The sequence below is a fragment of the Capricornis sumatraensis genome, chromosome 8 (assembly GCF_032405125.1).
Source record: "Capricornis sumatraensis isolate serow.1 chromosome 8, serow.2, whole genome shotgun sequence".
NCBI lineage: Eukaryota > Metazoa > Chordata > Mammalia > Artiodactyla > Bovidae > Capricornis > Capricornis sumatraensis.
This window is the reverse complement of record NC_091076.1, coordinates 89,656,577-89,679,470: the sequence shown is the minus strand read 5'-3', so window position 1 is coordinate 89,679,470 and position 22,894 is coordinate 89,656,577. Positions and strand designations below refer to the sequence as shown.

The following is a 22,894-nucleotide window of genomic DNA, read 5'->3' as shown; positions in this document are numbered from 1 at the left end:
TTTTAAGTTGATGTATAACATTATATAAATTACAGGTGTACAATATGATTCACAAATTTTAAAGATGATACTCCATATATAGTTATTATAAAATATTTGCTATGTAATTCCTTTAAATTATTTCATGTGGAAGAACTTATTTTTATTTAAGTTGTTAATTATAGCTCTACCATGATCAAAAAACTAAGTGTCTTAATACAAAATAATGCTTCAATTAGCTATATGCTATATATTTATTTATGTGTTTTATGCTTAACATTTTAGTGTATAAATTCATTTATTAGCAACAACTCTTGAATAATAAATCTATAAGCAGAACAGTATTCTATACTATTTGCTGTTTAATTCACTCCCAAGCAATTGATATTCAAATTACTGCTAAAATACTACAATTGCAGTTGTCATAGTTTAATATCAGTTTCAAACAACAAAATATGTGATTATTGTGCATTACCTGCAGTTTCCTATGATAAGCTCTTACAGTGTTTTTTAAAACAAAGAAATTCTTAAATATTTCTAAAAAATGTGTCTGCCTTAGCAGTGGTTTTTTAGTTTATAATGGAAATTGTGTCAATGATTTTTTTCTGTCTCTCGCTTTATATATGACTTTGATTTTATTTTTACTTAAAATATATGGAAGCAAAGCTAACTTAGAAAAGGCCATTCTAGGCTTAAACATTTGGTCTGTGATAAAGCCATAGCATATAGTTTACAAAGACAATTTTCTCACTTTATGCTTAAGTATTTTATTAAGGGAAATTCTCATTTCTAAAAGATAATGTAAAGTTAAAATGATGCTTTTTAAAAATTCAGTTTCATTTATTTTTGGCTGTGCTGGGTCTTGGTTCCTAAGTGGGCTTTTTCTCTAGTTGCAGTGCGCAAGGGACCACACTTTGTTGCAGTGCACAGGCTTCTCCCCGCGGTGGGGTGGCTTCTCCCCGCGGTGGCTTCTCTGTTGTGGAGCACGGGCTTTACGGTGTAAGGGCCTCAGTAGTTGCGGTGCGTCGGCTCAGTAGTTGTGGTTCCCGGGCTCCAGAGCACAGGCTCAATAGTTGAGGCGCATAAGCCCAGTTGCTCCTTGGCATGTGGGATCTTCTCGGACCAGGGATCAAACCCATGTCTCTTGCACTGGCAGGCAGATTCTTTACCTCTGAGCCCCCAGGGAAGCCCTAAAGTGATACTTTTAAGGGATTTTAAAGTTTGAACTACGCTAATTTAAGCCTTTTAAAAGAAAACAAATTTTCTGAGATTTAATAAATCATGTCATGCCAAGTTTCAAACTCAGAAAGTTTGGATTGGATTTCTTATAAAAAATACCCAATGAGTTTTAGGTGGTTCCAACTTATTAATATCTTCCTATTGTTTAACTGTTTTCTAAAATATTTTCTCTTTCTCCTAACATAAAATACATTATTTTCTACCAAAACCCCTTATTTTTTTAATCAAGAAAGCAAGTATTAATATAATGATTTTTAGCCAATTAATTTTATGCCAATTTTATACCAATTAATTTTTTAAGTTATCTGCATTATTTAGAGATATTTTTACCACATTGATATGTAGTAAATATTCAACCCCATTTTTATAGGATATGATTGCCCTATGGCCCAGATTTATAAGATCTAAAGAAAACTTTATTTTACAAAAGTAATTTTTGCAGTGTTTTATTATTTTAGGATGACAATACACAAATAATTTAATGTGAAATTTAGAAAACTTTTACCGAAATGAGCACAGGAAAACTCAAGTTATAAACTGACATAGCATGGATATGGGCACAAAGTCATAAAATTTCTTCCAAAATGTAATTATTTATTTTTTAAAACCATTATATTTTGCAAGTTATTGAAAATATGATCTGTCTTTATATTGTGCCCAGTATAACTGGTGTATAACTGAAATAGGATGACTGCTTTCACTGCTTTGATTAGTCATATCAACTTTGTATGGCCTTCCCAGGTGCCCCTAGTGGTAAAGAACCTGCCTGCCAATGCAGGAGACATAAGAGACGCGGGTTTGATCCCTGAGTTGGGAAGACCCCTGGAGGAGGGCGTGGCAACCCACTCCAGTATTCTTGCCTGGAGAATCCCCACAGACAGAGGAGTCTGGCAGGTTATAGCCCATAGGGTTGCAAGGATTCTGACACAACTGAAATGATATGGATACAGACTGAAGAGCCTTGACCTCATAAAACACTTGAGAGGGAGCCTGTTTAGAGACTATATATATACCATGAAGATCTACATTACCATAATTAACTGTGTAATTTGGACCACTCCAAAATATTGACACTTGCCCTGCTTACCTAGGAAAGGACCTAGAGCTGCTCTCTTGACGTGAAGTACAAAGTTTAGTTTGAAACACAGGTTATGCCAGAGTTGGAGGAACGTTTTAGTAGGAAATGTTACATCAAAGACTCCAGATAACTGAAGATCACCCCTGAATATATTAATGTTCAGAGCCATTCTTCCCCCATTAGTATATCTCTCAGCTTACCTCATTTTGCTACATACCACCCCATATGGTACTTGTTAATATTCCTTAAACAGCTTAGGCAAATTATTGCTGATATATGTTTGGGGTAAATAAATATTTTCATTTTCTCCTCACAATGTGGCTGTTGGTACACAAAAAAAGTTTTGCAGGTGAGTTTTCATTATAAAATGTCATTTGGGGAGAGCAGAAAAGTGGACTCCTGGTAATATAAAAGAGTTTGTTTTGTGGGAATTCTGTTCTTAAAGATGGAATTCCCATCCTAGAATTATAGGATTTTGAAATGGAAAAGCTCATAAATGATTTTCCAGTCCAACTATTTCTTTTATCAGAATAATCTGAAGCCCAAAGGTTAAGTGGTCTTCCCTGGTGGCTCAGCTGGTAAAGAATCTGTCGGCAATTTGGGAGACCTGGGCTCAGTCTCTGGGCTGGGAAGATCCCCTGCAGAAGGGAATGGCTACCCACTCCAGTATTCTGGCCTAGACTGTATACTCCATGAGGTTGCAAAGAGTCAGACACTGAGCGACTTTGACTTTCAAAGGTTAAGTGACTTATTGAAGATCACATAATTTGTTGCCTAGACAAGTTCCTAGAACGATGTTTTCTCTTGGCCAGATGTTGTGACATATATTATACCTCCTCAATTTTCTTTTTAAAACATGGAAATTGAATATAATGTTATAAATAAAACTATTAGGCTAATCTCTCTTCTTGTTTATTTATAAGCGAGAAAGAAAAATCAAATGTAGAACAATCATGACAAATTTTTCAAAGAAATAGATACCACAGATTTGGAGCCCAACTCTACTCTGGACCCTCAAACATATGGTTTCTTCAACTTTACTTGGACAGAGAAATGTTGAAACATTTTTGCTTTTTTTTTTTAGAAAGAGAACATTTGGCAATACAAAAAGGAAACAAACACATTTATTTGAGGGTAAGAGAGAAGTTTTTCCCAAATAACAGTGTAGCCATTTTGTTTCAATAATTTAAATTCAGGTATGCAGAAAGAATGAGGACTGTATAACTGTTGCTCTCTTTAAATAAGAAGCTGGAGCCCAAGGGGCATGGAGTGGGGAAGATAAATCTTAGAAACTCAAACGACAAGTTCCTTCTACAGATTGAGACACGGAAACCACACAAACCCAGATTGTGCAATCTTTAAAGACAGTGAGTGATAAAGCAACTACTTCATAAATGAAGATAGACAACATGCTCTTGGACTTACAAGGGGACAGCCTTCATGTGAGCAAGAAAAGAACATCATTTAGCTTAATATGAAGTTGCAGTTAAGACCTAAGGGAAGGCCATCAAATAAATTTTTGAGCAGTTCTCCATGGTAACTTCAATGAGTCTACATTTTAGCTTTTTCTCAACATCCTCCATCTATAGCTTAAATGCACACTGCAGTTGCCAGCCATGCCCGTGAATTCCTGATGTCCCAGCTGAGTGCTTCTGCCTCTGAACTCTAAAAAGTCCCTTGCTTGACAGGGGTTAACCATATCCGGAAAGCTTTAGAAGAGGTCTGCTGGGCAGCAGGATTTCTGTTGATAAGAGGCCTCTTGTTGGACTGGAATCCAGGAGCTGTGGGAAACCCAGAAAAAGCAAGGCTCAGATGGGAATACAAAGGTATCAGCTCCTGACATTGGGAGTTCCTCTCTCCGCCAAGCCCTACAGTAGGGGAAGAATTGACATCTCCCCTAAATCCCACTCCCAAGTAAATTTCATTTGGTTTCTCATCCTCAAGTTAGAATGAGTTACTAGTTAATTAATTCAATTATGCAAGCATAATTGTAAGCCACTCTACTGACATATAAAGATGTTTTTAACCTTTAATTACCAGGAGAAAATGGACGAAGTGGAGTTTGAGCACCTAACTTGAAGAAAAAACTAGGAAATAATAGTCCCTCCCACCATGCACACCACTCCCAACCCATTCTACCTAAAAATCCTTTGGGGCTTTATTTTCATTTTAAAAATCATTATTTTAAATTATGTCTCAAAGAAAGAAGTTGGCATTTATTCTTTTCAGAGTGATCTGGGAAATGCTACATCAATGCGTCTGAGAAAAAAAAAAAAAGGAAAACAAGATCCCTTGTAATTTTGTTTTTGAATCAATACCCGAAATAATGACCAGAAGCAAAAATCTACCGGTACGTCAGCAAGCAGGATGCTCGGCCAGTCAGCTTCATCCTTCCCCCCTGATCTGTGGGCTCCACGCCGCCGTTTCGGGTCCCTAGAGCAGATAGATAATGTAGGACAGAATGACCAGGCCTATGATGGCAAAGAACATCAGGATGAAAATATCCAGCATTGTGGAGTCCTTGGCCGAGGACGCCTCCGGATTCCGGGGAAATGTGAGCACGAAGACTGCAGCCAGTGGAGAGAAATGGCTCCCCCTTCCCTCTACAGCTTAGCCCTCCTTTCCCCCTCCCCCTCCCAGTGCTAGAGACTAAGGGATACTGCGGCTCCATCGGCAGCTTACTATCCGCCCCCGCGCCCCCTTCCTTCGCCAACCAATCAGAAAGCTCGGGAGCGGGTAACCAAGGAACTGCTGGATTTAGACCAGGCAGAAATGGAGAGGCTCAATTTCTCCCCAGGAACCCAATCCTACCCTTTGTATCTAAATGGAGTCTGAATATTATGGAAGTAGGGAAGAGATCTGACCTGTATCCAGGTGCCCAAGGAATGATATCTCCTGAGTGCTTTTCTTCTCACTTTTTTCCTCTCATGAATCCTTGGCAAAGGAATTCAAAATGATGGTTGGGGGCTGGGCGGGCCAGTGGCACGTTGTAGAGTCAGGTTATGGAGGGACAAGGACAAAGGTCTCACGTGTTTCAGATGGCATCCCAGAGGGATGGAGCTGAGACTTACGGGATTCCTATATTGTGTCAGATATTGCACGTTGTGTAATTTCAACCTCCCTGCAAGTCTTTTATAGATGAGGCTCAGAGATGATCAGTAACCTGCCTAATGTTTCATTGGAAAGGCCAGAGACCAATTCAAAACTAGGCTTGTCCACTCCGGAATCCACATTCTTCTCTCGCCCCAGACCGGCCCACCCTGTTAATCAGAAATCCCCTCCCAGGCCCACCTGGGCTTCTCAGCTTGCAACATTTTGCACTGCTGCTGCTGCTAAGTCGCTTCAGTCGTGTCCGACTCTGGGCGACCCCATAGACGGCTGCCCACCAGGCTCCCCCACCCCTGGGATTCTCCAGGCAAGAACACTGGAGTGGGTTGCCATTTCCTTCTCCAGTGCATGAAAGTGAAAAGTGAAAGTGAAGTCGCTCAGTCGTGTCCAACTCTTAGCAACCCCATGGACTGCAGCCTACCAGGCTCCTCCATCCATGGGATTTTCCAGGCACGAGTACTGGAGTGGGGTGCCATTGCCTTCTCCGAACATTTTGCACAGATCCTTCCTATTACAGTGTGAGCATCAGAGGCCTCTCCTCCAACCATTCCTTATCTCTTTGTGGTCATTTCCCACATCCTTATCCTCTCATATCCTCTTCAGTGCTCGCTGCAGTGTTATACCCAGAGAGGGCACTACAGAACTCTGGTCAGGCCCATCCCTGTGCAGTAAAGTGTTTAGAAATGCAATTCAAGTGACTTTTTTTTTTTTTTTAATTGAAGTAGAGTTGATTCACAATTTTGTGTTAATTTCTGCCGTACAGCAAAGTGATTCAGTTGTACATATATACCTTTTTCATATATTTCAAGTTGCTTTTTCTGAGGGGAAAGGAGAATTGATATTTCATAGTTTAAGCTGGGTGGTGGGTAGTTATGCCTTCTTGTTTTTATTATGCCTTTTGCCTTATTTCCTATTACATTAAAAAACAAAAGCAAATTCCCTGTGACACCTCTGGCCTAGTGTCCTTGGCTCCACGCTAACTAGCTCCTTTGAGGGGCACAGGACCAGGGCAGCAGCAGCTGCTTCGTCATGCTAAGCCTCAGGAACTCAGGCTGCTTTAGAAGGGAGTCAGGAAACTGCTCGTGTAGGTTCGCACAGGGAGGCAGGGCGAGAGTGTCTTATGAGTTGGGAGTGGAGACTTGGCACTGGTTCCCTCCCAAGCAGACTGTCCCGAAAAGGGGGATGAATGAAGCCTCCTGGGGAGAGGGGGCTACAGCTCTGCAGCAAACAGGAGGCAGGCCAATGGAGGCAAGATTTGCCAACTCATTGCCTGCTACGGGGGACACATTAAGCCGCCCGTGGTGTCAGAGGGGGAGCAGGTGTCAGTACCATCTGTAATTATCCCACCCAGCGCTGCTCAGCTGCTCGGAGCAGCCGTGTCATCTGATCACAAAGACTCTCACTTTGGGGAAAGCCCTTTTCCTCTCCACCCTGCTGCTATCCTGAAGCCAGGGGAAGCCTGAATTCTGTGCCCAGAGTGAAGAACGCCCCTCTCCACAAGGCCACAGCACGAGGTTGACTGGTGGCCCCAAGCTGCGGACAAAGGATCTGGATTCCTTCTCTGCCACCTTCTTTTCCCAACCTGGCAGAAAAGGGGAGGCGGGCTGCCTGACCTGGTCAAAGTTCAGACCCAGCACACCTGGAACAAAGAACTGAGCCTGGGAGATACAAGTGTGTGGGCGCAGGGCTCCTGTCAAGGTCATGGCAGGAGGCCAGGAGCATCACAGTGGGGTCCTAAGACCTCCGGCCCAGCCACTAGCTGGTGTGACTCCCACCAAACCACTGCCTTTCTGGGCTTCAGGAAACCCCATCTGTAAGATGGATATCAAGCAGTTACTTCTTTCATAGGGCTGTTCATAAAGTCAAAGGGGGATAAAAGTGTGTCTAAAATGCCCCCAAGGAGACAGGACACACACACACACCACCTCAGGACCAGAGAGAGCAAGCCAAGTCCGCAGGTAAAAATTATACTTTTATTTGAGTCACCAGGAGAAAGATTCACTTGTGGTCCAAGTCAAATGTTCAGAATCATTAACAGGCCAGAAAGATTTGATCCCAAGCACAAGCCCACGAGGGAGGGGACCAAAACAGACCAAGAAAAGACGACCACCCAATATAAAAAGATGAACGGACGGCTTCACACACACACACGCACACGCACACACACACACAGATGAAATGTTTGGACAGAGGCAAATTTCACGTGATCATTTCTATTTCTTTTTAAATACAGGTTTGTGGGGTGGTATTTTTTTTTCCAGCTATTAAAAAAAAAAAAGGCCCCAAAGTGCATATGTAAGGGGGAAAAGGCAGAAATTAAGCAATAAAGTAGTTTTTCCCTGGAGGGACATGAGGAAGAAAACAGCAAGTGATATTGAGAGAATTCACTTTTCTCACCATTGGGCTCCTTGCATTTTATTATTGGTCCACTAAAGTTATATTCACATTCGAGCTTTGCTGCATCTTCTTTCCTGGGATTAGATTGGCTAAAAAAAAGAAACAACCCTCTGTGAACTGTAGGACAAGACCAGGGACTCGGCCCAGCCCTCAGGTTCTGTGCTCTGCTGGGGATGGATGATTCTGGAAAGGAATAAGGACTCTCAGCAGCCCCTAGGTCCCTCAGCACCAGTGTGAATAGTCCCTCCTCTCTCTGGGGGTGTGTGAGAAAAGGTCCCCTATTTTTAGGATGGAAGGAACCAAGGGCTGGCAGCAAGATTCCAGTGGCTGGCTTGCCTTGTTTTGGAAGAAAAATTAGGCTGAATGAAAACAGGCTACTTCTTGCTCCCCAGCCCTCCTCCCAGCCTCTCACTTCCCTGCTAACCACAGGTTCTCCAACAGGATATGTCTCTCTGAACTTTGGTCCCAGAATCCACATTGTGCTTTGAGATTAAGAGGAAATAGAATGGACTAGTGTCAGCCCACGGCTCCCAAAATTGTTCCTTCTCTGCTTCCCTCATCCCCCACACTGCCCAATATGACTCTCCACCCGCCCTCACCATGGCTGTGGCCAAGGAGGGAAAAGGATCGGTCAGGCAGGGGCTCAAGCCTCTGATCAGGGGTAAATATTCCCAAGTCAACTCACAAGCAGTGAGGACTAGATGTTAAACATGCCTGCAGGCCCCTCCCTCTCCTGCAAGGCACAAGGATGCAAAGATGTCAACCGTAGGGCCTCAGTCAGTGGACTTGGGGTAAAGATGGGAGGGGAGACCCAGAAGGGTGACAGGAAAGCCCAGAGATGCATAAAACCAGGCAAGGGTGGTCACAGCCACCCGAGAGTGAAGGGACTTGGAGATAGCACCATCCTTCTCTTCCTCAACCCGGGTCTGCGCTTCCAGTTTTGTAAGCCCTGGGACCCTCTCCCTTTACTTCAGGGAGGCTTTAGGCAGACGAGCGAGCTGGGGGCAGGGGAGGGGGTGGGAGGGCAGGAAGAGGGGGGAACACAGCGTAGGTGACACAGGTCCCCCGGCCCCTATTCTATAGCCCAAGACACAGAGATGGGGGAAGGTATCTGCCTGGAGTCATGAAGTCTCTCCTCTCCCCCTTCCGCCAGCAAGCTACAGGCCCCATTATCAGCCCCCACCAAGTACACACCCCCTCCTCACTTCTGCACTTTGGAAAGGGGCGGGTGGTGGGCTTCCTCCATTCAGGGATAGAAGGAAAGGAAGGATTCTCATTCCAAAGAAAACATAGGGAACTTCTCCCCCTCAAGGACCTCCCCTCTGTGCACCCTCCTGAAAGCCCACACCCTGCCTGCTTCTCTCACGCTCGCACTCACACTTGCCTGTCACAGACATCTGCAGACACCCACTCCTTCCCCCTCGAGGAAGTTGTGGAGATACAGAGCGGGCTATGGCTTCGCACAGTCCAGTCCCCCTGGGGTCAGATCAGGTGGTGTGGGGTGCCCGGAGGCCATGGAAGGCCCCAAGCTGCCTTCCCAGGAGGAGCGGCCCGTCTAACCAGGTCTCAGGGGCTGGGCTGCACAGCCGAGAGGCCTGAGGCTTCCTTGCCCCATCTTTCAGGAGGAGGCAAGCCAGGGACCCCGGAGACTCAGTGGGAGGGAGAGAAAAGGGCTGCGAAGAGAACACCCCATTCCCCTCTTTCCTGCAGCTGTCCCTAAGCAGAAAGGTGAGACCCGGACCCAAGCTGAGCATCCAGCTCCTCGTCCACACCAGGCCCAGGTGAGCAGGAGAATGAAATCACAGTGTGAAAAGGAACCATGTGGGGGAGGATGAATGAATTCCAAAGCAGGCACTCTACCCGCCTCTGTCAACCTTGAGCGGGAGAGGGTGGTGAGGGAACCTCTTGGAGGGTCGGCAGCCCCATCTTTGAGAAGCAGAGGCAGAGCCCATCTCACTGGCACAACAGGAGCACCCTCCCCACCCCCATCCCCATCCCAGGGCACGGGCAGCAGGGTCCCACTCCTGGGAATGTGTGGAGCCCCTCCTCTGGGAGTCCTGGGGCTCACCCCAGTCCTGGAATGTTTGGATGTCGGAGGAGGTGGGTAGGAGGGGCTGAGGGGGCAGAAAAGAGAGAAGGCAGAGGCCTGGGAGCCAACGGGTCACCCACCCAGACCATCCCCACAGGCCTTGGCCTCCCACAGAGCGGTTCACACGTGTTCCATCCAGAGAGAAAACCAAGAAGTTGGTCAAGGGGAAAACCTGCCAGAAGGGGCGCCGCGAAAATGGCAGAACAAGGCTTCGGTTGGCAAAAGAAGCTGGAAGAGGGGGAGGATAAACAAGCTGTCGCAGAATTTAAAAAACAGAGACACCGAAGGGTGGACAGGTCACGCCCAGGACAGACGCGATGCTGTGGAATGCACTGAAGACGGATGGGGCGGGCGGTGCCCGGCGGGCTCAGATGGCCTCCACGTAGTTGGCTGGCAGCATCCCCGTGTCACCGGTGCGCTCCACGGTCCCGTACATCCAGCCGTCGTCAATCTGCTGCACGTTGACAATGGTGTCCCCATCTTGGAAGGAGACCTCGTCCTCGTCGGCAGCACTGTAGTCGTACACAGCACGGTACCGCTTCTGCAGGGGTGGGGGCGCGGTCAGTCAGGGGTGCCTACCTCTCTGGGACCCCAGAGCAGAGGGGACCAGGAGCTGGGAGACAAGGACGGGCTAGGCTCTGCCTCAAGTTTTCTCACCTCTGTGTCATACTTCCTGAGAGCGATCACCTTATTAACAATGCTCCTGGCACCTCCTAAGGGCCAGACACAAACAGGATGGAGGTTACAGGACCTCCACCCTGTCCCTTGGAACTGGTGTCCAGTGGACACCATGCTGGGTTGAGTTTAAAAGGATGACTTGCCCTGCGTGCTATTATCTGTATTATTATAAACACCAGTCTTTCTTGGTTTTTTCGAAGCTGTTGATGAATTTGGTTAAGTTCAGGATAAAGACCAACTCCTGGGAGAAAAAAACTCCAGGTGATACAAGAAGTACCTGTCAGATCCCACCTTCCAACCTCAGCCAAAGTCTCGTGTTTAAACCCCAGCTCTAGGCAATCTCCAATAAAAACACATGAAATCCAACTGTAATCTTGGAAGCAGGCAAGATTCTAATGTCCTCTGACCATCACTGCCCTTGACACTGACTTGTCTCTGGGAGTCAGCTTAGCCTTTAGGGTCCCCCAGGCCAGGTTCTGGGATCCGTTTGGGTCCAAGGCTGGATGAATCCATTAGAAATCTCCAGGATCTGCCCCACCACCCCACCCCACCTCCAAGACCCTGTTCAGACCTTCTGTTTCCATTCCCCTGCTCTGCCTCCTCCCATTGTTCATCTATTGTGATCTCAGGGGGAACTTCCCAAAATGCAAGCCTGATGAATTTACTTCCTGGCTTTAAACCCTTCAGAGGCCCCCTATCCTATTTAGCACAAACCTTCCAATTTCCCCCCCAACCCAGCAGAAACCAGCTTCATTAGCCCTGAAGACTATGGAATAAGAGATCACCACCCTCCAGGCTTCTTATCCTGCTTTCCAGATGAGGAAATACAGGTTCCGAGAAAGTAACTTAATTCCTGCAGGATTGATTCATAACCCCTCCCAATCCAATGCTCTTCATGTACTACTTTTATAACCAGAAGAATAAATATTAGAAAGCACACATACACACAAAAAAAGAGGTCACAACTCTCACGGAATGACTGACGTGACCTCAGTCCTTGTCACCAACTGTGCCTTTAGTCTCTTGGGCCAAGTCACCACCATCTGCACCTGCACCCCGTAACAGCCACCCAGCTCATCTCCCTGCTTCCACCCTCAACTTTTTATTGCTGCTTCTCAACACAGCTGCTGAAGCCAGCTTTGAAAACACAAGTCGAAGCCCTTACTCTGCACAGCTTGCCAGTCATGATGGCCTCCTGGCAGCCTGAAAGTCCAAGTGTTAGTCGCTCGGTCATGTCCGACTCTTTGCGACCTCAGGGACCGGAGCATGCCAGGCTCCTCTGTTCATGGAATTCTCCAGGCAAGAATACTGGAGTGGGTAGCCACTCCTCCCTTCCAGGGGATCTTTCCAACCCAGGGATTGAACCTAGGTCTCCTGCATTGCAGGCAGATTCTTTACTGTCTGAGCCCCCAAGGAAGCCTGAAGCCTTCAAGTCCCTGTGTGATCAGACCTCATCCCTCTCCAGTCACCTTGGCTTTTCTGCTGCTCTTTGAACACTCCTGCCTCGGGGCCTTCACACTTGCTGTTCTTCTCCACCACTCATTCCTTTACTGAGCCCTTTGCTGCCCCCACCCCTTTTCTGCCCGGCTTATCTACGACCTTTGGCCATATACCTACTTATCTATTCATGTTTGTCTCCCTGACTGGAATGTAAGTTCCAAGAGGGCAGAAAGGTGCACTGTTACTCAGACCAAATCCCTTCTGTCCAGAACATGCTCAGTGAGTATTTGAAGCACTGACTGGTCTCTCTGGACCCTCAGCCTTCAGATGACCTCTCAGACCCACTGCTGTTCCTTCCCTCCCTTGTGCACCTGGAGCCTGAGGCCTCAGCGGGTCTCTCATCTCAGGCTACTTTATTTCTCTGAGAATGGTCTCGCCTGAGTTTTTTTTCCTAAAGGTTGTCCAACAAAACAAAACAAAAAAAGGGTGTCCAAGAAGGGACGTCTTTTCTAAAGGGACGCCCAGGAAGCCTCCCCTAGGCTCACCCTACCTCCCACACCTCCCTCCGCCAGGGCCACTCACCCCGCCGCCGCCTGGGGCGCTGCGCTGTATGGACACTGGGGCTGCAGGCTCCTTGTAGCCACCATAGGACTGGGCTGCCGGCTGCTGCTGGGGCTGCTGGTACACTGGAAGCCAGCAGGAGGCAGGCTCAGGACCTTCCGGTCAAACCCAGACCCTCCCAGAGCCGCCCCCTTCCTCCCGGAGACCATGTCGTGTATTTCCAACCCCATAGCTTTCTCAACTCCCACTTCCCAAGGGCTTCTGTCTGTGTGCACACACGCTGCTGCCACGCCCCAGCGGCACCCTCCCCATCACAGCGGGGGCCAGCACAGGCCTGACCCTGTTCATGCCCTGGGTAGGGACGGGACCTGGGGTGTGTGTGCATGCATGTGTGTGTATTCATGCCCTGGGTAGGGGTGTGTGTGTGTGTGTGTTCATGCCCCAGGTAGGGATGGGACCTGGTATGTGTACGCGTGTGCGCGTGTGTGTACTCGAGGCTTCTCTCTCACCTCCTCCTGTGTGTGTGTGTTCATGCCCTGGTAGGGGTGTGTGTGTGTGTGTGTGTCCATGCCCTGGGTAGGGGTGTGTGTGTGTGTGTGTGTGTGTGTCCATGCCCTGGGTAGGGGTGTGTGTGTGTGTATTCATGCCCTGGGTAGGGGTGTGTGTGTGTGTTCATGCCCCAGGTAGGGATGGGACCTGGTGTGTGTACGCGTGTGCGCGTGTGTGTACTCGAGGCTTCTCTCTCACCTCCTCCTGTGTGTGTATGTCCATGCCCTGGGTAGGGATGTGTGTGTGTGTGTGTGTGTCCATGCCCTGGGTAGGGGTGTGTGTGTGTGTGTGTCCATGCCCTGGGTAGGGGTGTGTGTGTGTGTGTGTGTGTTCATGCCCTGGGTAGGGACGGTACCTGGGGTATGTGTGCATGTGCGTTCATGCCCTGGGTAGGGATGGGACCTGGTTGTGTACTCGTGTGCGCGTGTGTGTACTTGAGGCTTCCCCCTCACCTCCTCCCCACCTTGCCTCAGGGTCTTCGGTCCCCAAGCCCCCCGCTCACCTGGGGTGCTGGCGGGGATGTGGTGAGGCTGCTGCTGCTCCTGGGGCCGCCGGTAGCTGCTCTCCTGGGGATCTCGGCGCTCGGGCTCCAGACCCTCACCCCCACTGGGGCCCATGCGACTCTTCTCAAACTCCTCGTGGTATTTTATCTGCAGGGACAGAAAGCACTGGGTGAAGGACCCACAGCAAACCAACCAAAGCTCCCCTTTTCCGTTGCCACTCAAGATCCTGGGACGGGAGAGACTCCTGCAGGACTCCAGGCGAAGAGAGCCAGGTCCTCAGCAGGGGTGTACCGCGATGCGCCCTCCAACAAACACTTCACCTCGCCAGGCCGGGTTTCCTCCTTACAGAGCGAGCATCAGGACCTCCCCTCAGGGGTTGCTGGAGGATGTGATGAGATGACGGATGTAAAAGGGCCATGTCAGCTAAAGTGTTAGTGCCTCAACTATGTCTGACTCTTTGCAACCCAATGGACTGTAGCCTGCCAGGCTCCTCTGTCCGTGGGATTTTCCCAGCAAGAATACTGGAGTGGGTTGGCACTCCCCTCAGAAGGGAATGAATGTAAGTGAAAGCACCAGACGAATGTGGGCAGTCCTTTTTATGTCCCTGCGGCAGAGCTGGAGCTGCCCCACTTCCACCCTGGCCCATAGCAGTGACTCTGGTTTACAGAGCGTCTGCTAGGTGCCAGGCACTATGCCAGGAGTTCTGCCTCACAAGCTCGTTTTACCATGTCAGCACCTATACGGGGGTACAGCACAGCCCCATATGACAGACAAGGAGACTAAAGCACTACCAGCAGCATGAGTAACCCATGCTCACGGAGATTTCAGAGCCTGTGTTCTTAACCAGCAGGTGATTCTGCCTCTTGTGGGCATGACCGCATAAAGCTCCGCTGAGGACCCCAGCTTGTAGGACAAGAAAAGCCCGGCCCTCTCCGAGGGTATGTCAGTATCTGGAAGATGAGTTCCTTCTCTCCTCAGGTTAAAAAATGGGCAAAAAGAGACCTGAAGAAGCCACACACGCCAGGTCTTCACCAAGGACCACCAGGACCGAGAATTGTGTTCTTAAAGTCTGGTCTTCAGACTATCTGCTAAACGCAGGTTCCAGGACCTTCCACAGAATCTACAATTTTCAGGGCTCGGGTTTTGGAATATGCGCCTTTATTCTTTTTTTTTTGGAGGGAATATGCACTTTTAAGGGGCTTCCCAGGTGATGCTAGTGGTAAAGAACCCACCTGCTAACGCAGGAGACATGGTTCGATCCCTGGGTTGGGAAGATCCCCTGGAGGATGGCATGGCAACCCACTCCAGTATTCTTGCCTGGAGAAATCCCACGGACAGAGGAGCCTGGCGGGCTACAGTGCATAGGGCAGGTATATGATCCATAGCACAAAGAGTCAGACATGACTGGAGTGACTTAGCACGCACAGACATGTGCACTTCTAAAAGCTCCCCAAGGTGAGTCTGAGTCTTCAAGGCTCAAGTTTGAGAACCAGTGATCTGGAGCAGAGGTTGGCAAACCCTGGTCCATGAGCCCACAGCCCATTTGTTCATGGTCCGCATATGAGCTAAGAACAGGTACTACGTTTAGTAACATTTGAAGCCTGTGTGGAGAGTTAAAAGGAATAAGATGGTAACACATGAAATTTCTATGAAATTCAAATTTCAGTGTCCAGAAATAAAGTTCTACTAGAACAGTCATACCCATTCATCTCCCTATTATCTCTGGCTGCTCTCACGCCGTCACTACAGAGCTGAGTAGCTTTGACAGGCCCTTTGGCCCACAAAGCCTAAAACATTTACTCTCTGGAGCTCTACAGAAAACGTCTGCTGTCCCCTCTTTGCCCCCTCTTTTCCTGTTGGTAATATCTGTTTCAGCACAATCCTCCCAAATTACACAGAAGTACCACTTTACACCCATGAAATGTCTATACACATTTGTGTGTAAAACGTACAAATATGAATAAAACAAAGGATGAAAAAGAAGCAGAGTCAGGAGTTCTGGGATTTTCTGCCTGCATTCCCAGTGGCAACATGCCCACACTGCACCTTGGGGACCTACTGACTTTGCAGAGAGGAAACTTAGGGGAAAGGAGGCAAGCAACCGAGGAGCGGTGGACGGTCCATGGTTAGCGCTCCGGGAGTGCTGGGCTGGGGCTGGGGAGGAAGTGGGGCAGTCCCCCCCACCTCCCCCGCAGAGGAAGCTCAGAAAGGGGGACACAGAAAGCTGGTCTGGTCCCGAGCAGACCCAGACCTGAATCCTCTCCAAACCTCAGCCCACCACCGGCCTGGAGGCTGGTTCTCACCTCCTGTTCACGAGGATCCTGCCCTGTGCTGCTCCCGGTGGAAGAGGGGGTGGGTGAGGGGGACAGGGTGAGGAGGGGCAAAGCCTGCTCTGCCTCCAGGAGCAGAGGGAACCTGCAACTCTGTGCCCGGAAGTCCCTGCCTGATCCAGCTGTCCGAGCCCAGGTGCTCCTGTGGCCCGCGCCTTCTCACGTTCTTTGCTGCTTTCTCGCATCTGCTTTATAAGGAGGGCAAGACTAAAACTCAGCCAGAAGCGGCCGGGCTACAGGTCTGCAGGGGTGGTCGACTGGGCCCACCCACATCTCCCTGCTGCTCTTCCACTGTTGAATGGTGGTGACTTGCTGCAGCCCGGGCTGGGAGAACAGGTCAGGCAGCAGCACAGCGTGGGATGGGCCGGTGGGGAGGTAGGGAGTGCCTCACTTAGGGGTTTGGGTCAGGATGAGCCTCCCTCCTCCTCTCACCCCTTTCCGTCATGCCCAAGCAAGGACCCACACCCAAAGAGCAAAATAAACTGAAGGGGAGACAGCTGGCCCTGGTCAGACTGAATACCCACAGGATCCCCAAACTCCCATGAAGTAGAACCCTAAGAGGTGAAGGTCAAGGGCCAGCGTCCTGCTCTCAGATCCCTAAGACAAGGGCAAAAGGTGAGAGTCTCTCTTGAGCCCACTCAGTGAGCCCCTCCTCTGGCAAGGAGTAGTCGGGGAGTGGGGCCAAGGAGAGGCCTCTAGGCTCTCAAGGCAGCTGCCCTTCTGACTTCTGTCCTGGGGTGGGAAAGGATAGCTTCCCGTGTTTACTTTCCGGTAACGAAAAGAGGCCTGACCCTGGGAGCCGGTGACCACGGGGAGGCAGACAGAGGCCTGCCCCGGGCACTGAGGGAGCCAGGATGTGGGCTGAGGGGCAGGCTGCAGCTCTGTATTCGTGAAGGGGTGACTCTTGGAGGAAGAAGCACGTCTGGGTCCCATCCCCCATCATGTTGTAGACTCAGTCCTTCATCGAGGACTGCATGTCCCTCCCACACCTCACGGGCCATTCACTTGCTCATGTGAACTTGGAAGAGTCCTATCCCCTCTGGGCCTGGACTTCCTCATCTTAAAAAGAGGCCACGGCACCGTCTGCTCCCATGTGGTCCTAAGGCTTCCAACTACCTCTAGGAACCTAGCCAAATCCTAGAACTGAAAGCAACAGTGGACGTGTGTTCGTTTCCACAAGTGGCTGATGGGATCCATCTTGCTCCTTAAAAAGCCACTCTACACAGGGCCAGCTGATCCAGGCGGACACAGCAGCAGCAGCCTGAACACAGGAGAACCCTTCCCACCACCGATACAGGAACCACCTGCTCACTGTAATAACCTTGACTCAGCTCTTCACTGAGTTCTCTGCATATAATCTCCCTTGGCCTTGACAATAATCAGCCTTTTCAAAAAGTCCCATAGGTACACTTTAATTTCCATTTTACAGAAGTGAAGTGACTTTCATTAGTCAGGCCTGAAGCCGGTCATACAAGGACAAAGCCACAGCTGGTCAGGTCCTTTCCTGGGACAAGGTGACCCCATGCCCAAGTCTGCCCCTGGCCCCAGTTCATGTCTTCTAGAACAAATATGAATAGCACTCCCTTTCGCTTTCAAAAGGGATGATAATCACAAGGTCACCCTAACTTCGAGAGAAGGGGCGCCAGGCACTGAAGTCAGGAGCAGCAGCGCAGAACGGAAGTGGACTAAGAAACATGAGGCTGCAGCGCCCTTCCGCCCAGGGGGCCACCTGATAAAATCTCAGTCCTCTCAACTTCCTCTCCCTCCCCTGCGCAGGAAACAAGGAAACTGTTATTACTTTGCTGATCAACCTAATAGGCTTGAGAAGCAAAGAGGCACATTAAAGTGTGTGAGCACATCCAAAAGGGAGGCCAAGGCCCTGGTTGAGCTCAGTCCCAGGCTCAGCAAAGTTCCAGTCGTCAAAGTGCCCTGAAAAGGGGTCACCATAAGCTCAGAAACGTCAGCAGAGGCCCAGCCAAAAAATGTCCCAGGACACCCTGGAAGGATGCCCGGGAGATCCAAGTGCATGGAGGTGGAGGGGTCCAGGCCCCGGAGGACCCTCCCCACTCATCCAGGGCCCTGCCAGCCAGGACTCCAGGATGACTCGTTGAGCGTCCGTTCCAAAGCTGTGGAAAACATTTTCTCTGCCAGCTGATGGTCTGTTTTCTGAACCCGTGTTCTCCTTTCTGATTGTGGTGGAAAACCAAGGTCTGACTCCACACTTGCTCCCACATGATTCCACATCACAGCCAAGAAGGGAATATCAGGCTCTGGATGGAATAATCAACTCACCAGCCAAGGTCTGGTTTTTCTAACAATGTTTCCATTTGTTGCGGGCCTCTGTGGTGCCCTTATATGCATTAATCATTTCCTTTTCTCAGCCAGCCCAAGAACAATGTATTACGATCATCCCCATTTTTCAGACAGGGAGACCAAGGCTCAGGAGGTAGGTAAGAGGTGCATAAATGAGTCCTCCCATCAGCTCCTTAGTTCTCAACCACTAAGTAACGCTGTGTTCCCCATGAGAGACTAACACTATTGTGTTTTTAAAACAAATGTAAATCTGTGCTCGCCTTCATTACTAATCAGAGAAATGCAAGTTAAAACCATGAGATACTACTACGCACAATCAGAATGGCTAAACTGAACAAGTCTAAGGATACAGAGCAGTGGAAACTCTCATCAGTGCTGGCGAGAGGGTAAATCAATACCACTGCTTGAACAGTATTTCAGCGTTATCTGCTAAGGCTGAGGAGACATAGCCTCCAAGATCCGACAACTGCCTTCCACGTTAACGCTAGGAAATACGTGTGAAGTTGTCCACAGCCACGGAAGCAATCCAAATGCCATCAACCCCAGAATCAACAAAATGTGGGATAAGCAGTTTAAACAGAATATAACACAGCAACAGAAAAGAATAAACTACAGCGTCAGGATGCTTTAAGCCCAGTGTTACCCCAAGGATTTGACACAAAAAAACAATGTATGTTCAAAACTGGGGAAAACAAAACTATAGTATTCAGAAATGCATAGTTATGGAGCGGGGATAAAGTAGAGGAGTCTGGGATACATGTACACACTACTAAATATAAAACAGATAACCACAAGGACCTATTGTTACAGCTCAGGGAACTACAGTCAGTATCTCATAGTAAACTATAAGGGAAAAGTATCTGGAAAAAGTTAACTGAATCACTTTTCTGTACACCTGAAACTAACACAACATATACTTCAGTTTTAAACAAAGAAAGATTCCATACTTAAAAAAAAAGCATACAGGGTGTCCAACAAGCCCAGCACCAGCCATTTGACTCTGGGGCTAGAATTTTCTCTGACTTTACTATTTACTACTGATTGGGCCCAAACTATAAGGACCCAAAGGGTTTCCCAGGTGGTGCTGGTGGCGAAGAACCCACCGGCCAATGCAGGAGTCATGAGAGGCACGGATTCGATCCCTGGGTCAGGAAGATCCCCTGGAGCATACCCACTCCAGTATGCTTGCCTACAGAATCCTACGGACAGAGGAGCCTGGTGGGCTACAGTCCACAGGGTCACAAAGAGTCAGACAGGACTAAAGCGACTTAGCATGTATGCATGCATGCATAAGGACTGAAGCTAATTTAAGAAATATGAGCTGCTAATTATTTCTGACTGTAAGAAATGCAAAAGATTTCTGCCTGTAGCAAGGATATCTCCAAAGCTTATGGTTTTACAGTCCTGCAGGCCATTAACTAGTTCTGCAGCTAATGGCAGAACACTAACCAGTTCTATACCTAGTTATATCCAGTGCTTTCTTTCACAGACTAGGCCTCACCTCTGCCTGTCAGATGCTCCCAGCTGGTTCCTCATAATTAAGTTAATTATATGATAGGTACTCACTACATGAGAGTTATGTCTGTTTTTTGAACACTTTGAAAGCTCTATTTTGACAGGGGGCTGTCATGCTCTGCTTCCTGCCTTGCATGGTGAACACACACACAGGTGTGTATGTGTTATACTTTACAGAAAAAGGAAAAGTTAATAAGACCCAAAACTGTATACAGGAAATCTATATATGAGGAAATATGTAGGTAAATGAAAACTTGCCTACTTGAAGGCAGGGGCTCCTAGTAAAAGGGACTCAGCAATTAAAAACTTCTGTCTAGGGCTTCCCTGTTGGGTCAGTGGTTAAGAATCTGCCTGCCAATGCAGGGGACACAGGTTTGATCTCTGGTTTGGGAAGATCCCACGTGCTGTGGGGCAACTAAGCCTGTGCCTACAGCCCCTGCTCTGCAACAGGAAGCCCGTGCACGGGAGGTGGAGAGCAGTGCACTGCAGCTAGAGAAGGCCCAGGAGCAGCAACTAAGACCCAGCAAAGCCGAAAAAAGAGAGATTCCCATGCATCACAGCCATCAGAGCTGGGGCCCAAAGGCCAGATCAATGTTGGCTTGGCCAAAAAGTTTGTTTGATTCTGTCCATAACACCCTGTGGAAAACCCCGAGTGAACTTTTTGGTCAACCTGGTATAACTGAATCACTTTGGTATATAGCAGTAACGAACACAGAATAGAAAACCAACTATACTTCACCTGAAAAAGAGTCGATCACACACCACAGGGGCCTAACTTACTAGCACCTTGCCTCCCAAGTTTCCACACATTTTTAGTTCTAGACAAAGGCCCAACTTTTCAGCCAAACTTTAGTCCATGTCCCTTCTTTCACCACCACGCAGAAACCAAAGTCTACCTTTAAATTAACAGCAACGGACAATATTTATCTCAGACTAAGTGCTTGACATTTTCCTCACAAATCGAGGCGGCATCTGACGATAACCTGGGAAATGAGTGACAAGCTCATACAGGAACACTATTTTGGATACAAAACAGAAGGCGTGGCTCTAGACATCATCTTTCCCAAAACTCCTCTGGAGGAAGGACAATTTAATAACGTGGTTTAAAGTTCCCTGGGGGTTCTGGGATGTAGCCAGGACTGGCACCTTTGGTGAAGCTCTTTTCAGACTCTTGGTGATGATTCTCACACTGCAGGGAACTCAAGGAATGTGTTAAAAATGCTGGTTCTTGAAAAAAGAAATCTTATTTTCTATCAATCACTTTTAATTTTGTATCTATATGAGATGATTCATTCAACTTATTGTGATAATCATTTCATGATGGAGGTAAATTAAATCATTATGCTGGACACCTTATACATATACAGTGCAGTATGTCAATTACAGCTCAATAAAAATGGAAGAAAAGATAAAAAACAACAACAGGAATAATTTTAAAAATAAAATGCTAGTTCCTGAGACGTCCTTGGTGCTCCAGTGGCGAAGACACCACATTCCCAGTGCAGGGGACTCAGGTTCGATTCCTGGTCAGGGAACTAGACCCCACATGCCACAACCAAGCATAGCCAAATAAATAAAGAAATAAACATTTTTAAAAATTGCTAGTTCCTAAAAAGGCGATAAAATTAATGCTAGTTTCTGGGCTCTGCTCCCAGGCAGTCCCAGGAGGAGGCCTCTGAGGATGCATTTTCTTTTTTTTTAAGCCTGTATCTTCAATCAACCTTTTCAAGAGATTGAAGTACAGCTGTTTGGAAGCCCAGAGCTGACAGACTAACGGCATTTGCCAAAACCAAGAGTCTTCCAGCTTTGTGGTCATGTGTCAGAGGTCCCAGCTAAAGCTGCAAAAGCAGAACCAGGTCAGGCATCAGTCACCTCCCTGCCTCAGATAGAGGACAATCAGCTCATTGCAGCCCTGTGGCTACTGATAAGATGGTATCTGCCCAAGTGTGGGTGTCTTGGCCGGAGTGAGTTGTTACCAGGGCTCCTCAGACATTAACACCTCCAATAGCCAGTTGCAGGGGAGAGGCTGGGGAATACAGGTGCAACAGGCTGGGTGTGGAGTATTCTGGAAGAGTTCCAGAAAAGCAGGCAAGGATGACTGGGCTTGCCTCCCCCTTCTAAAAGCCACAGGCTGGAAACAATGAGTGAATGTGCTGGGGGGTTGCAGTTGTAGGAAGGGAGCAGGTGTCCAGATAACAGTCTTCACAATGAAAGGCCAGAGGCTAAAGACTCAGGAGCCCAGTTTTCTGTATATTCCTTCCCTGTTACCTGAGGCTTCCCCTCCCTCCTGTTTTCCATGAGGACAGCTGAGACCCACACCTTCTTCCCACCTTCTTCTGGGCACAACCTGCAGGGAAGCTCTCGGGTTGAGGCCAGGCCCTAGCTAATAAAGAAGCAATTGAGACAGGCCTTGTTTGAGGCGAAGAGGGGATTACAGCTGTCAGAGACATCTTAGCCCAAGGGAAGCACTCCATTTCCTCAAGACACGAATTTCAAGCTGCGGGTCAACAATCTAATTGTGAAACCCAGCATCTTTAACAAACTAAAATAGAACAGAAAATATCCGAATGCCCTTTAAGTGGTAGAGCACTCTTTCCTGAAAGTTTTGGTTCTGTTGCTCTTAAATAAATCAGCAAGCCTGTTCAGTGGGCCACAACATGAAATGTATTTCATACTGCAGGCTGCTGATCAAAGTTTAAGAGCCAAAGTCTCAGACATGGCCACTTCTGATTGCTTGGGTCCTGGCTTCTGACATCTACCTGAGCCACAGCAAGTCAACCCTAACAGTGGTCCAACTCACTTCCAGGAGTGCCTGATAAAGGAGGTCTGAGGGCTGGATGCCGGATAGGCCACCCAAAACTCAGGGCCCCTGAAGCCTCTGTCCAGTCCCTCAGCCCAGAGTGACACCAGGCAACCTGTCAACCCCTCCTGAACCAGACCTGAAGACACTTGCTTGCCCAGTCCTTTATGGGACTCTGAGCAACACAGGCCTGAAGCCATGTCCATGCTTGTGGCTCACAGCAGTGCCCCCGCATTGCCCAAAGTCCCCTAAGCAGCCTCCCCACAAGCCCAGAGCCACACAGGCTGCTAGTCTGTGGCTCCGCCAAGCAGGAAA

At 48.3% G+C, this 22,894-nt stretch overlaps 1 protein-coding gene across 1 annotated transcript in view; it reads right to left on the bottom strand.

Annotated features, from left to right (window-relative positions):
* Positions 1–7,377: 7,377 nt before the first annotated feature.
* LASP1 (LIM and SH3 protein 1) overlaps positions 7,378–22,894 on the bottom strand; it is a 40,410-nt gene continuing 24,893 nt past the window's right edge. Inside the window, exons 5-7 of the mRNA XM_068979123.1 lie at positions 13,621–13,768; positions 12,591–12,694; positions 7,378–10,431 (exon numbers count right to left, since the gene is read on the bottom strand). Coding sequence (XP_068835224.1) covers positions 10,258–10,431; positions 12,591–12,694; positions 13,621–13,768 — 426 coding nt within the window. The 3' untranslated portion in view covers positions 7,378–10,257. The remainder of the gene's footprint in view (positions 10,432–12,590; positions 12,695–13,620; positions 13,769–22,894) is intronic.